Here is a 12,964-nt window from a genome sequence, read left to right on the forward strand (position 1 = left end):
GGGGTGATGTTTGGTTTTCTCCTGGGAAGAGGAGCAGTTTTAAATCGGGAGATTGGAATTTTGCCATGTCTTCCCAAAACAACAATATAGGGCACTGCAAGCTGGAAAGTCTAATTTAAGCTCCCACCTTCCCATGCGCATCTGCTTTTTGTTTCTGTGTGGTGTATCCTTTTAATTTTTGATGCTTTTTTTAAAAATGAGAAGTGGCTTTAAGGTACCAAGATGCTGTTGCAACATGAAAATTAATTCATACTAACAATGTCAAGGTAGATGGGTCTTTCAGGTGGGTTTTTATTTTGTTCCTCCTTGTACAAGAAACATTTTCGTGTGACTCACTGGAATGCATCTCTCCTGGAGCTTAGAGCTGTTAGGGATACATATGATAAGCTTACTGTAATAGATAACTTTGGGGTTCAAAAACTAATAGTTGTGATCATATGTATGTGTTTTTAGTAGTACGTAAATCTATTTCAATATTACAGGTCTAAATTGTGGTACCGCTGAAATCCAGCAGGAATTTTCTTGTTTGATTTTATTGACACTCAATATTTTTAGTGTTTATTGTAAAAAATGAATTTATTTTGATAGTGTTTAAGGTGACAGAAGTGTGTCTGGCTGAGCTCGCGACCACGTCGAGGCAGCAGCGTGGATTGTGCTCTGTCTGCTTTACGGTGTTGACACACCTCAGTCCAAGGCACAAAAATCCTTGGCAAAGTTTCCTACGCCTGTGTTACTCTGCTAAGCTTAGCACCAGAGCTCCGGTGGCTGTTTGCTCTCGCGTTACCCAGTGGTGAAGTTGCTTTAATAAACTCTCAGTATGCAATTAAGTTACTTTGCAAAATTCCTGTGAACTGAGGCAGGCCCTCCTGTTATCTGGAGGAGACTTTTCGTTGCTGAGTTTGGGGTAGTGACTCAGTGAAAGTTATCTATGGAATACTAAATTTGGAGGCGTAACCAGGAGGTTGCCATGATAACAAATATTAGAACTTGCTTTCTGGGAAGTACTTGTAATTTTTCCATTGATGGCCGTTAAATGGCTCAAGATAAATGAAATGCTTTATTAGAACTAACATGGTCTTGGTGTGCTCGTCTACGGTTTTGCGGACTTGCTAGTGACGAAATGAAGGGAAATCCAAATTAAGCCCAGCCAGATAAGCAGCTCACCTCTTTTTTTATGTTGCTTCTCATTTTTGCCATTGAACTATTTGCTTAACTTGTCTTGTATGCATCTTTCCATGAAATATTTACCCAGTAGCTGTTTGTATAAACATGTTTAAAATTCTGCTTTGAATTTTTTTTTCTTGTAACTTCTAAGAAATTTCCTGATGCACAGCATGGTCAAACAATTACTGGTAGAGCTTTTATTGTAAGTGGCCTAAAACAACTCTGTGTATTTATGTTGAAAATTAGGACTAAAACCCAGAAGCTAAAGGATAACAATACAATGTGTTAAGTTCTTACCCTCCATAAATTGCTTGTTTATAAAAGTCCATGTTCTGCAGCTTAGTTTTTACAAATAGAGCTTTTTCTCTGTTTCAAACTGCCTCTGAAGTTGGTCCATATCATCTGTTTTAGAAAAGCTGCTGTTTCCATAAATCTCTCCTAATGTCCCTTAGCCTTTTTTTCACCGTTTCTTTACAATTCCCCACGGTTTTGATTCGCTTTGTGAATGACACAATGATCCAGCAATGGGAGCCTGGAAGAGCGAGCCAGGGACTCGCAAGTCCTTGCCGTGGATGTTTTCTGCGCGGCTGCCTCCTGCTTTTTCCCTCCCCGCTCTCGCTTTTCCCCGCGCACACCCCCCAAGTTACCAGCTCCCCGCTCAGCTTCACCAACTTCAAGATTTTAGCAGGGAGCCCCTGCTGAGTACTTTTCGGGTTTAATGTTCGCAAAGCAAATAAATGCATCAAAATCACTCTCGCCTGAGTCTTTAGCTCTCATATTTTTTTTTTTTTAAATGGGGCAGAGTGGGGGAAGGGACATAGAATCAATTTTTATTCAATTAATGGTGCTTTTCGAGTACATCCCCTATGTATAGGCAGCTCTAGGAATACAAGCTAAAACTGTGCTTTCGGACTTACTTTGTTTAATCTGTGGAGGAGCTTGGGTTTGTGTGCTTTTCTTTGCTTTGTCCCCTCTTACACTGTCAGTCTCTAGACGGGATTTACAGAAGAACAAAACCGAGTATGTCATATTCAAATAAGGCATGTGTTCAGATAAGTGCAAGAGTCGTGGCCAAGGATGATTATGCTAAGAGGTAAAAAAAAAATCAGCTTTTAGATGACGTCTGGAAAAGTCCTTCCTGGTTCAAATACACAAGGGTGTGGCATGTTTGGTTTTTGTTTTTGTTTTTTTCTTTGTATTTTTAGTAGAGATCATAAAATCTTTGGAGGACTAAGTCATACCCTTTGCATAAATACGTGCAGTGTATTTAAGAGCCTGATTTGCAGAAATACTGATTGTATTAACTTCAGATGGGGCTTGAGGAACAGTTGTAGGTACCTCCCTCCTTTAAGGGAACATACTTGAAAAGTTACAGAGGCTTATTAGCTTAAGTGCCTTGTTAGCTGCTTGTGCTATTTTCCATCATAGTGTCAAGATAAAAATTACTTGGGGAGAAAGAACTATTCCAAACCTGCATAATTCAGTTCAGTGAACCTGACACCTTCTCTGTCATTTTTATTTATTTATAAAAACGAGAGAGAGTTGGGCACCTGTCAAAAGCAGAGGAATAAGTGATGGCACTCTCTGTAGCAGGAATGTTTTATTTTTTTAAAATGCTGTAGCTGCTTGTGAGCATGTCACAGAAAAGATTTCTCTAATTGTGTTGGACACCTCGTGGTAGTTTTCAGTCTTTTGCTCCCACTATGAGGTAGTGGAGATGCAATTCACTCTGAGATTGTTTTCAGTGTAGCTTAAGAAATTGCTTTATACTTTCCTGCAATTTACGTAGCTATACTTAAAACTGCTGTTTTTAATGAAACTTCATTTACATCTTCTCCCACTGGAGACAGCTGTAGGTTAGGACTAGCCTGACTAAGCTGTGCCAAAGGTAGGAGTAAGGAGTTTTTTACATGCTGATTAATTCTATTTTGCTCCTTTGGGAGTATCTGGTATTGCTTAAATTGATTGCTGTAAGCAATATGGCAACATTTTCGACCTTCTAAAGTGAAATTCAGCAAAAAAAAAAAAAAAAAAAAAAAAGAAGAAAAAGAAAAGCCTCCATGTTTCAGTTTTACATAACCATACAGTTGAGATGCAGTGTTGAAAAATACAGAGGTGTCATCTTCTGTAGTGGTGGTGTTGGCTGGTGATCTCAAACCTTTGACAGAGATGGAATCAGAAGATGTAATGGCTGTCCATCCCCTGCATGGAGACAGTATTTGGGTGAGAATCTGTTTGTCTTTCTCCATCATCTGATCTCTCCCCTGGCCCATCTTTGCGAATCAGAGCATCCATTCCTCGCCTGCCTTAGGTGTTTCCCATCTGCGCTGTTGTGTAACTAAAGAGACAGGTAACTTCCAATACACTTATTTTTCTACACAGGGTGCCCATAGAGCTTTGTGGGAAGTGCTAAGCCAGGGCTGTTTGTTGCCTTCTGAGGTTGATTTGCAGATGTGGGGTGCCAGGTGACCAGGAATCGGCCTCGTGGGGCTCCCTTTGTCGCTCGAAGGCCAGACCGCTCCGCCATCCCCCTTTGCCCCAGCGCCCCTCTTCCTCCCCTCCCTCCCCAGATTCCCCCAAGATATGATAATGAAGCAGGTGCCCTGTATTGCAGCTTTGTGTGAGCGTGAGAAACGGCAGTAGGTTTAGAAAAGCTGGAGCCAGGCTGGAGGAGGAGGAGGAGGCATTTCTTCTTAACCTGTTGGCAGTCACGTCAGTCACGGCCGTGCGGGCTGCCGGTGCACCGCGTGCCCGTCCAGCTGCCCCGGCGAGAATAAAGCGGGGAGCGGATTTACCGTGCCCCGAATTAGCCCGTTGCGACCGTGGGGACCCCGCGTTAGGGCCGTGACGGGTACGGAGGAGTGGGGCTGCGAGCGGAGCAGCGTTGGCCTGGCGCGGGCCGCCGGCCGCCCTCCCCGCCGGGGAACGGCCCTGACGGCAGCCCCGGCCGCCTCATTGAGATTCAGGGCACAAGCGGCGGCTCTGCAGCTGTACGGGGCGGCCGAGGAGGCATCCAGAGAGGGGCCAAAAAGGAAAAAAAAAAAAAAAAACAAACCGAACCACGAGAAAAAAAATCATCAAAGAACCGGCCCCTTTGCTGTGCCTCTCAATAGACAGACAAACCAGAGGTCCTGTGCTCTCCGAGAGTGTTGGGAAAGACATTAGCATAGCCTCTCTTTTTTTTTCCAATCCTTTCTTTTTGCTTTCCCCAAGCTACTGAAAACCTGGCACTGTGTTTAAATATCTTCTTTTGACAGTTTGTTGAGGGAAGGGAAGAGTACTGCACCAGCCTGGTGGGTGTCTGTGCAGCTATTTTTTTTTTTAAAAAAAAGTATATATTTGAACTGAGAGTTTTCATTTGGGTCACCCTAGACTTGTTTAATTGTTTGGTGTCAAGTCATTAAGATCCAGAATTAGCTCCCTGCCTTTGGAAAGGGCTTGCTTCCGGGTGCTTTAGAAATGCAAAGGCATGTTTTCAAGCCCTGCTTTCTTTTTCCAAATCTGTTTTGATTTCAGCTGGGTTTGAAGTGAGTGGACACATATCCTATTTACTCAAGCAGCAGAAACTAACTGTAAAGCCCCGTCCCGCTCTTCAGCGCACACGGGATGGCAGCTCCTGAAAGATTCACATCTTTCTGGCATCCGTTTTGCCAAAACCTTCTTAGCCCGCCGGGTTGCAGACCACTTCTTGCGGCCATTGAAGTCTCAGAAACAAGACCTTCTGCCTTTGACCGGAGGCACGTTAGGGCTGTGACTGGCATAACTTTCCTGTTTCCCTTGGACAGTTCAGGGTGGTACAACCGAGGAATGTCGTACATCTTCAGAGCGGGTGGGAACGTAGTGAGGGCTTGCATAACCCAAAAGCTCTAATATTTTGAGTGTTAACCTTGCTTGTAATTAATGGTGCTACTGCTGATGCTTGGAGCACAAAGTTTAGTACGTTAGTTATCCATAGATTCGTGGTAGCCACTTGAGTGCATTTAGTATAACCGAGACACTGTTTTCAGTCTGTGCTTCTGGGCTTGTTCTGGTTACTTTGGGGCATAAGGAAGTTAATAGTTGGTCCAGTGCTTTTGTAAACATCAAGGGTATCATTGGATGCTGACTTGGTTAACCTAATGATTTTTTTTTTCAAACCATTGGTATGTATGAGTTGATTAAAAAAAAAAAAAGCAGAGGCTTCTTAAATATAGTCTGTTCTGAATTAAAGGGTGTGGTGTTGGCTTTGAATGAGCTTGATGCAGCAACAAGCATGCAGCAGTTGGTAAATAAAGATGGATTTTCTTTTGTTCTGCTGGTGCTTGCTGCTCATTATTCTCCACTTACCCCGTGAGCTTCCCAGGGAGTGGCAGCTGTTTCTGATGTTAGACACTCTATCAGTGGTAGACAGCTCCAGATTCGGTGAGATACTGTTGTGGAGAGGAGAGGAAAATAACCTAACCCTGCATTATTGTAAATCTTCAGTAGAATTAACTTTTCATGAACCAAAAGAGTTTTGTGTTTAACTTTTTCTGAAATATTCAGGCGTAAGCGTGCTTTGCAGTACGTGTTACTGTGAAAAAGCTTTTCTGGCAAGAGATGGATTTACATTCTAAGTGTGTGTTAAGTGTTTTAATGTGCAGTGTGTGGGGGCAGGCACGAGGCAATAAAGGGAAATTGGTCTATAACAATCTTTGTGTGTATTTCCAGATATATACAGTTTGGGAATCTTTGCAATTTGGAAATTGCTTGGAGTAAACCGAATGGTACATAAAGATTTTAAATAATAAAGCTAGCAAGCTACAGAGGAGTTTGTTTGGTTCCAGGATTTTATATGTAGGATTTATAACCCATGCTTTTGCTTTCCTGTCTCTGCAGTGTTAGCATTCTGTTACTGAAAACAAAGAAGGCTCTGCCAGGGCATTACACAAGCAATGAATCACAGAGGAAAAAATGTTTTGCTTTGTAAATTGTTCACTTTTCCATGGTAGATCATTAGATCATTATTATTTTTTTTTTTTTTTTTTAGTGTTGTCTGATAGAATTTGCCACACATGCTTGTATTTACTGTACTCGGTAGAATTCTTCTTGTGTGACCACATAGCTACTAATATTAGTGACTTCAAGTAACTTCTTGCTTACGATTCTTAAAAACAAAACCGCAACAGGAACAAAAAGCACAGGGCAAAAATTGAAACAGCTCAGTTCACTCTTCAGGCATGACAGCTTACTGAGTGTATCAGAGGAAGGAAAAGGTGTTAATGTTTTTCAGTCACCTTTGTCCAAGTGGTTCCACATAATTATTTTTTGTCTGTATTGACAAACTCCTGCCCTGCTTAAAATACTTGGATTTGCTGTCATGATCAATATGGTCCTCACAAGTTGTAGGAAGTTTATAGTGCTCTAGCTAATCATAAAAATAGCAACCTGTTTCTTAAGAATATGCACTTTGTACATTTTCTTGATGACTGTTGGTGAATCCGTGTTTCAGAACCTCTCTAGAGGAACAATAGTTTGCTCAGGCTTGAATGTAAAATGATGCTTACAGATTATCTGATTGGGAAGTACACCAGGCGATGTCTTGCCACTTTGCTGCAAGATGCAGAAGTACAACCTCAGTGTGTTATATAATAAAATTTATACCACAGATGCTGCAGTGCTCCTCATACTGTCCTTGGCAAGAGCAATAATCAATAATATGCATGCTTGCCATATTAGAGGATTCATTAAACTCCAGACATGTGGAAAAAGAAGTTTTAAATCACATTCCTTATTTGCGAGTTAAAAAGGTGGATCAGAAACCAGAACCAGCTATAAAGCAATGGATAAGGGAAGGTCCAAGTAGAATGGTCCTTGCAAAATGCCTGGCAGTAATGAAATCCTTGATTTTTCACACAGAAAGAGTGAAGAAAGAATGAGTGTGGAGGAGGATGCTATATATGTATGGAATACACCATTCTAAAGACTATGTGATTAATCCTGTTACATGATGTGTTTCTAACAGAGAAACAGATCAGTGGAATCAAGCTGTAAGAAAGTATGAGAGCCAAACATAAGCATCTAATCGAAGAGAAAGGGTCTCTTGTGACAGTACAGTGTAATTTTGTGTACAGTTAAGCATACTTCACTGAAAATAACCAACTAATAATTTCAGAATCTGCAAAAAATAATGTCTCCTCTGTAAATACCAATGGGGAAGATGCATAGCATAGATTAGGGAATAAGCGAAATGGAAACTCTGTTTTGCCCCTCGTCATCCCATCCAACCTGGATATGAGATGGTTCCTAGGTCTGCTTTATGCAAAAGAAGAAAATGCCAATGATCAGGTATGTAACAGTGTGTTCCAAAATTGTGATAGTCCAGGCAGTCGCCTCCTGACATGCTCATCTGGCAAACCTCTAGGCAAGAGCTGGGTTGAGCCGCTGTGGATCTTCTTGTCCCTGTAGTCACATCTGTGGTGTAACAGAAGTGAAATTGGAGTAATCTCACCGATCTGGGCTGAGTTGGACTGATAATTTAAATGTGAAAGGCTTCATAATCTCTACTGATCCCACAAAGTTTTCAGCTTTTAATTGAGGTCAGAATTAAAAAGGCAATGACAACAAAACCTTCTACATTTACTGCCTTGCTTATAAATGTTAAGCCATGACAGCTATAGGTGAGTTCTTCTGAAATTCCTAAAGCAACTATGACATTTTTGTAGACCCTTTTTGGGTTAGTATAATGCAGCTGTAACAATCTTCTCTAGAAGAAAGACCGAAAGGGTTTGTTCTCATTCCTTTTCCTTTCGTTTTTCTTGCCCTGTTTCATCAGCGCAAATGGATGTTTTCTGCAGGACACGGCTGTTTTTGGGAAGGTAGTTCTGTGTGACTCTCCTCTCTGATTCATTAACTCTTAGTTTTTTGCTTTAGAGAAGAAAATTAAAAGCCTAACAAGGGCTAGACAGGTGAAAGCAGCAGCCAGGGATGCGCATACCCATGGCTGCATGGTGTGGGCGATGGGTTGCTTGTGCTTTTGTGTGCAGGAGAGAAAAATGTGAGCCTGAACGGAGAAGAAATGACACAGCTGGTGCCCGAAGCAGGTTGAAACTGCATTGCGGACGAAGAGGAGGTCTGTGGGGAGAATAAGAAGGCAAAGCAGCTGCAGGGGAGTTCCTGGGGCAGGGTGCACATCGCTGGGAGAGAAATTGCAGGCAGAGGAGAGCCAAGCAGCAGGAAAAGAGGGTGCGAGCGGAGCCTGGGAGAACAGGAGAGCAGCAGAAGGTTGCCAGAGCCAGTCAGTCTGGGAGCCTTTTCTTCCCACTGCTTCTGGTTCGAAGAGCTCGCCAGGAGATGACACTGTGGGCGCTGGGTACCAGCCACTGCCGGGGCAGCATCGTGGGGTGGTGGGCGTGATCCTGCTGTGACAGAGGGAAAACAACTTGGTTCCTAGTCTGCTCCCTCCTCCTCTGATGCTGAACAGACAAATGAGAAACCATACTGGAGGGAGGAAGGTGTAGCTGTTGCCCAGCCGTAGGTGCTTTGTAGGGACCACTTGTTTTAAATTTTTTTTTAAAAATCAGTTGTTGTTGGAGTGAGCAGTTCAAAAAGTATGGCTGGTACCTTGATTCAAATAGCACTTTGAGTGAGGCTTTTGTGATTCAGCCCAGTAGAAACATTACTGCAGGACCTTGTAGGACCTAGAGAGCCAGCTTGACACTGTAGAGCTCTGAGGTTCTGGATAGTCTGTCTGAGAAGATGACAACATGGACGGTGGGCAAAGGGGGAAACTGAGGCACATTGACAAAGACACCCAGAGGAACGACAGGTGGAACCCCTATCTTCCTTCCCTGAAACCTGAGTAAATCCAGTAAATAACCAAGGTTTTGATCAACTCTTGTTATTCTACTGGAGATTTTGAATGTGGCTATAGCATGGTCACTTGACTACTATCTGTGGAAGTTATTCAGATGAGCACTAGCACGGTGTGAGCAAGGGATGTTTTCTCTGACAGAGGTGAAGTATCTGTCAGAATAGATGTTTGTTTTCTTCTTTGTGGTGGTTATGCATCATCCAGTGTTTTCCCCTTCATATTGTGATATATTGTGTTTCATGCCTGAGATGTTGTGAGAGGAGTGAGTGATGTTATGTAACTTAAGCAGAGAATTATCTTCTTATGTTCTAAAAGTGACTGTTGGTTTGATAAAGCAGTTGACTAATTAGTAAATTACCCATTGTTGTTTAAAATACTTGCGCTGCAAAATGTAAATGAAAAAAATTTCTCCACTTGTCAGTATGAAAAATGACAATAGCAAAAAAAATACATAGGACATCTGCTCTGATTTTTTTAAAATTTAAAATGCGTTTAAGGCAGATGTTTCAGAATTTGAATGGAAATCGGAGTCGATGGAAAAACAAAACATAGCTGTTTACCTTTTATGAATTCCCATTTTTATGGTTAACATCACTAGCGATATCTGACTTAGTGCCTGTATTTTTCCAGTGTTTGTAACAGAATGAACTGAATGTTCTTAAAACTGCTGCTATGTCAGGATGACATATAGTTTCAATATGGAAAAAAAAAAAAAAGATGGTGAGTCAGTATTTTAGGGTGTTTTCTGATGATCTTGCCCTTTGCCTATCCTTTTTTTCCAGGAGAATACATAAAAACATGGAGGCCGCGGTATTTTCTTTTAAAGAACGACGGCACGTTCATTGGCTACAAGGAACGACCGCAGGACGTCGACCAGCGGGAATCACCGTTAAATAACTTCTCAGTAGCTCGTAAGTGCTTCCACGTGCTCCCTCATCCGGTTTGGGGATTGGTGTCTTATTGGAGTCATAACACCAGTAAGCTGCATCAGTAACATCCCAATCTGCCCAGAGTGATGTGCCTAAACAATAAATGTGTTTGTTTGAGATTATGAAATCCCCCTGTGTTTTCCAGGAATGGCTGTGATGTGGAGGTTTGATGCTCTGCTTTTTTTTTGCAGTTTTCTACTAATTTACTGTTTCTGGTTATAGAATAAAGTGGGTTTATTAGTTAATATTTTGTATGTCTGTTATTCAGCAAGTTGCTTTAAAGTGAAAATTAACTCAGGCGCATGTCTTGGGACTTGGCAGGTAGACACAGCTGAAGCATTTCAGCATCTGTTCTGTCACCAGATCTGAATTCAAGTGGCATTGACACAGGTCAAAGTTATTTGATTGTTAGCATAGGGGAATGCAGAGTGAGCACCGGTTTTAGTGAAACGCACTCAGTTTTTCTTAATTTTGAACACAAACCCATATTCTTTTAGGGCAAACAGAAAGGTTTGGAAATAATAACATCTCCTAACCTCTGTACTCTGTCCTATGCAAACATTTCCAACTTTGCTCAGGTGCTGCAGCACAGGATGCAATAGAAGAATCTGAAGATAATTTCTTGCTCATGTTTTTAACCGTTTTCTGTATACTTCCAATTTTTATTTTTTCCTGTTCTTAATCTTTCCTGTCTCATGATCTGCCTGTTTCTTGTTCCACCACTGAAAAATAGATCATTGTGGCACCTGTTATTAACAACGATCTGTTTGTGTTCCTGGTGACTAGTGGAAGTGAAGTTCTGCAGAGAGAAGGGTAGGGGCTTTCCCTCTTAGTTATAGGGTAGCATGAAATATATGGGGTTCATCTTTGTAGTTGACCTTTAAGCAGATGGATTTATTTTGAAACAGCCTGGGCCCAGAAGAGGCCTGGGCAGCACTAGGAATTAATGCAAATGTTCATTTTTTTTCTTTGCTGATAGCAATATATACCTGTTCTGACTGATGATGTAAATAAATAATGGATGTTCTGTTGCCTGGTGCCTCTGTGCAAGATGCCAAGAGTGCTTTGGGGTTTTTTGTGTCTTTTTAATGAGAGAATTGTCGTAGTGTTTTCATTACAGTAATGACATGGCACTTTCCTCTTTAGATTGGTATCTCCATATGGATCAAGAAGGTAAAGAAAAGCAGCAGAAAGCTATTAATTTATAAATTAATTCAGTACTTGGTCGGTAGCCAGAAGCTTTTAACAAATGCACTTTTTGCAGGACACTTCCATCCTGTTGCTGCTAACCGCATTACTTATGATGATTATTTGCTGCAGCTCAGTGCTAAAGAGTAAAAAAAGATGTGTCCATTGCCTTCTCTTTGTCCAAGTTGCCTTCAAAAAGGGTTAGCTTAAATCCATTTTCACAACAGGAACATGATGCATTTTTTGGCAGATTGAGCCCGTCAGTCTTGGCATTTACAGCTAAACAAGTTTGTTACCATGGTGTTGGAGCATTGTCGAAAAAGAGCTGACACGTGCCTATAGAGCAAGGTGTAGCTGCCGTAAGAGGGATTGCAGGGAGGGCGGTGGGCGGAAGGATGCTCCTAGCAGTGGTTCTTGCCTGCTAAAACTGTGGCAGGTTGAGGAGGCCGCAATGATGATGGGGAGGGTTCCTTGGCAGAAGTCACTATTGTGGTTTAGGGCTCACTGAAGCAGCTGTTGCCCCACCAGGATTTAATTTCTCATGTAGGCACTGGCACACAGCGCTGCCAGCCCCTGACATGCGGTTCCCTTCTGGGTACCCTCCATGCTTGTGTCGTTTGGATGTGTTTTGCACCACAAGTTTTCCCTGTGAACCTGCCTGCTTGGTACTTTCGTTTGGGTTCACTTCTCCAGTTGGTGTGAGTGAACTGGAGCTGCCTGTGGAGCCTTCAGAAGCCTCCTGCTGCTGCAAGGGGGGAATTTAGCTTAAATGTTTTGTAAAAATTCATCCTTTTTTTGTTTTTTTGTTAAGAGCCCGTGGTAACCCTGACTTTTTTGATAATTAGTGAACTAGATTTTTTTTTTTTTTTAATGAGATGGCAGGCTGTCTCTTGTCAGTCCATTCTTTGGAAGTGGTCCTGTGTTTCTGATTAAAGTTTTTACCCTCTTCTGCTGTAAAATAATGTAGGCTTTTTAATCTTTGTAAGTAAAAGGGTTTTTTTCATGACTAGGGCATTCTTCTTACTTGTATTGTAAAATTCGTATTGAGTGATTTTTGCAAGCTCATGAGAGGTAGGAAATACTCCATTCAGGAGAAAACAGTAAAAGAAGAAAACATCTAATGATGATTTGTCTTTTCGCTTAACAGGTATGAAGGAAGTATTAGCATTGAATGCATAGTGTGCTTTCCATGTGCTTGGCCGTTTCTTCTTTCTCCTACACCAGCCTTTTCCTTTCAGTCTGTGAGGGTTTTGATCATATATCTTTGAAAACCTGTTTATAGTCCCCCGCCATGGGTAAAGAGAGGCTCACTTATTCTTTGAAGTACCTTTTTCTCCACCTAATTAAAGTTAAAATAGCCATATATCTATATTTGTAATTTAATTATATGTTTAAGGAGTTTGTTTCCTTGGAAGTTACCTGCTGGTGTTTTATTTAAAAAACAAACAAAGCAAAACTTCCGAAAGATAGTGCCTCAGCATTTAACTGTGATTTTTGAGTTACATTTGCATTCATGTTCTGTAGTTCACCCCTAGTAAGACAGAAGGAATAAAAAAGCCTATACCTAAATAGCTCTGCTCCAGGGACCCTGCAGAAAAATAACCAATAGAGCCTGTGTTGTAAATCTGCGAAATAAGTAGCCTTCATACTGATTGTAATCTCGGATTATCATGTATGTCTGCCTATTAGGTTATAAGCCTTTAAAACCATATCGCTGAGAAGAGCAGTATGTTGTGAAAAACCACATGGAGGGAGAGGCCGTTCCTGTTAGAAAGAAGGGATTATTTCTCTGACTGTCAAAAAGGTGGTTTTGTTGTACAGCTGAAAACGTAATTGCTGCACAGTACGAGTG

At 41.6% G+C, this 12,964-nt stretch overlaps 1 protein-coding gene across 3 annotated transcripts in view; it reads left to right on the top strand.

Moving 5' to 3' along the window:
- Positions 1–12,964, top strand: part of AKT1 (AKT serine/threonine kinase 1) — a 73,257-nt gene that overhangs the window by 29,067 nt on the left and 31,226 nt on the right. For all 3 annotated transcript variants that reach the window (XM_065635657.1, XM_065635656.1, XM_065635655.1), the window contains one exon: positions 9,778–9,906. In XM_065635657.1, coding sequence (XP_065491729.1) covers positions 9,778–9,906 — 129 coding nt within the window. The remainder of the gene's footprint in view (positions 1–9,777; positions 9,907–12,964) is intronic.

This window comes from Caloenas nicobarica, chromosome 5 (assembly GCF_036013445.1).
Source record: "Caloenas nicobarica isolate bCalNic1 chromosome 5, bCalNic1.hap1, whole genome shotgun sequence".
In the NCBI taxonomy this organism is placed as follows: Eukaryota; Metazoa; Chordata; class Aves; order Columbiformes; family Columbidae; genus Caloenas; species Caloenas nicobarica.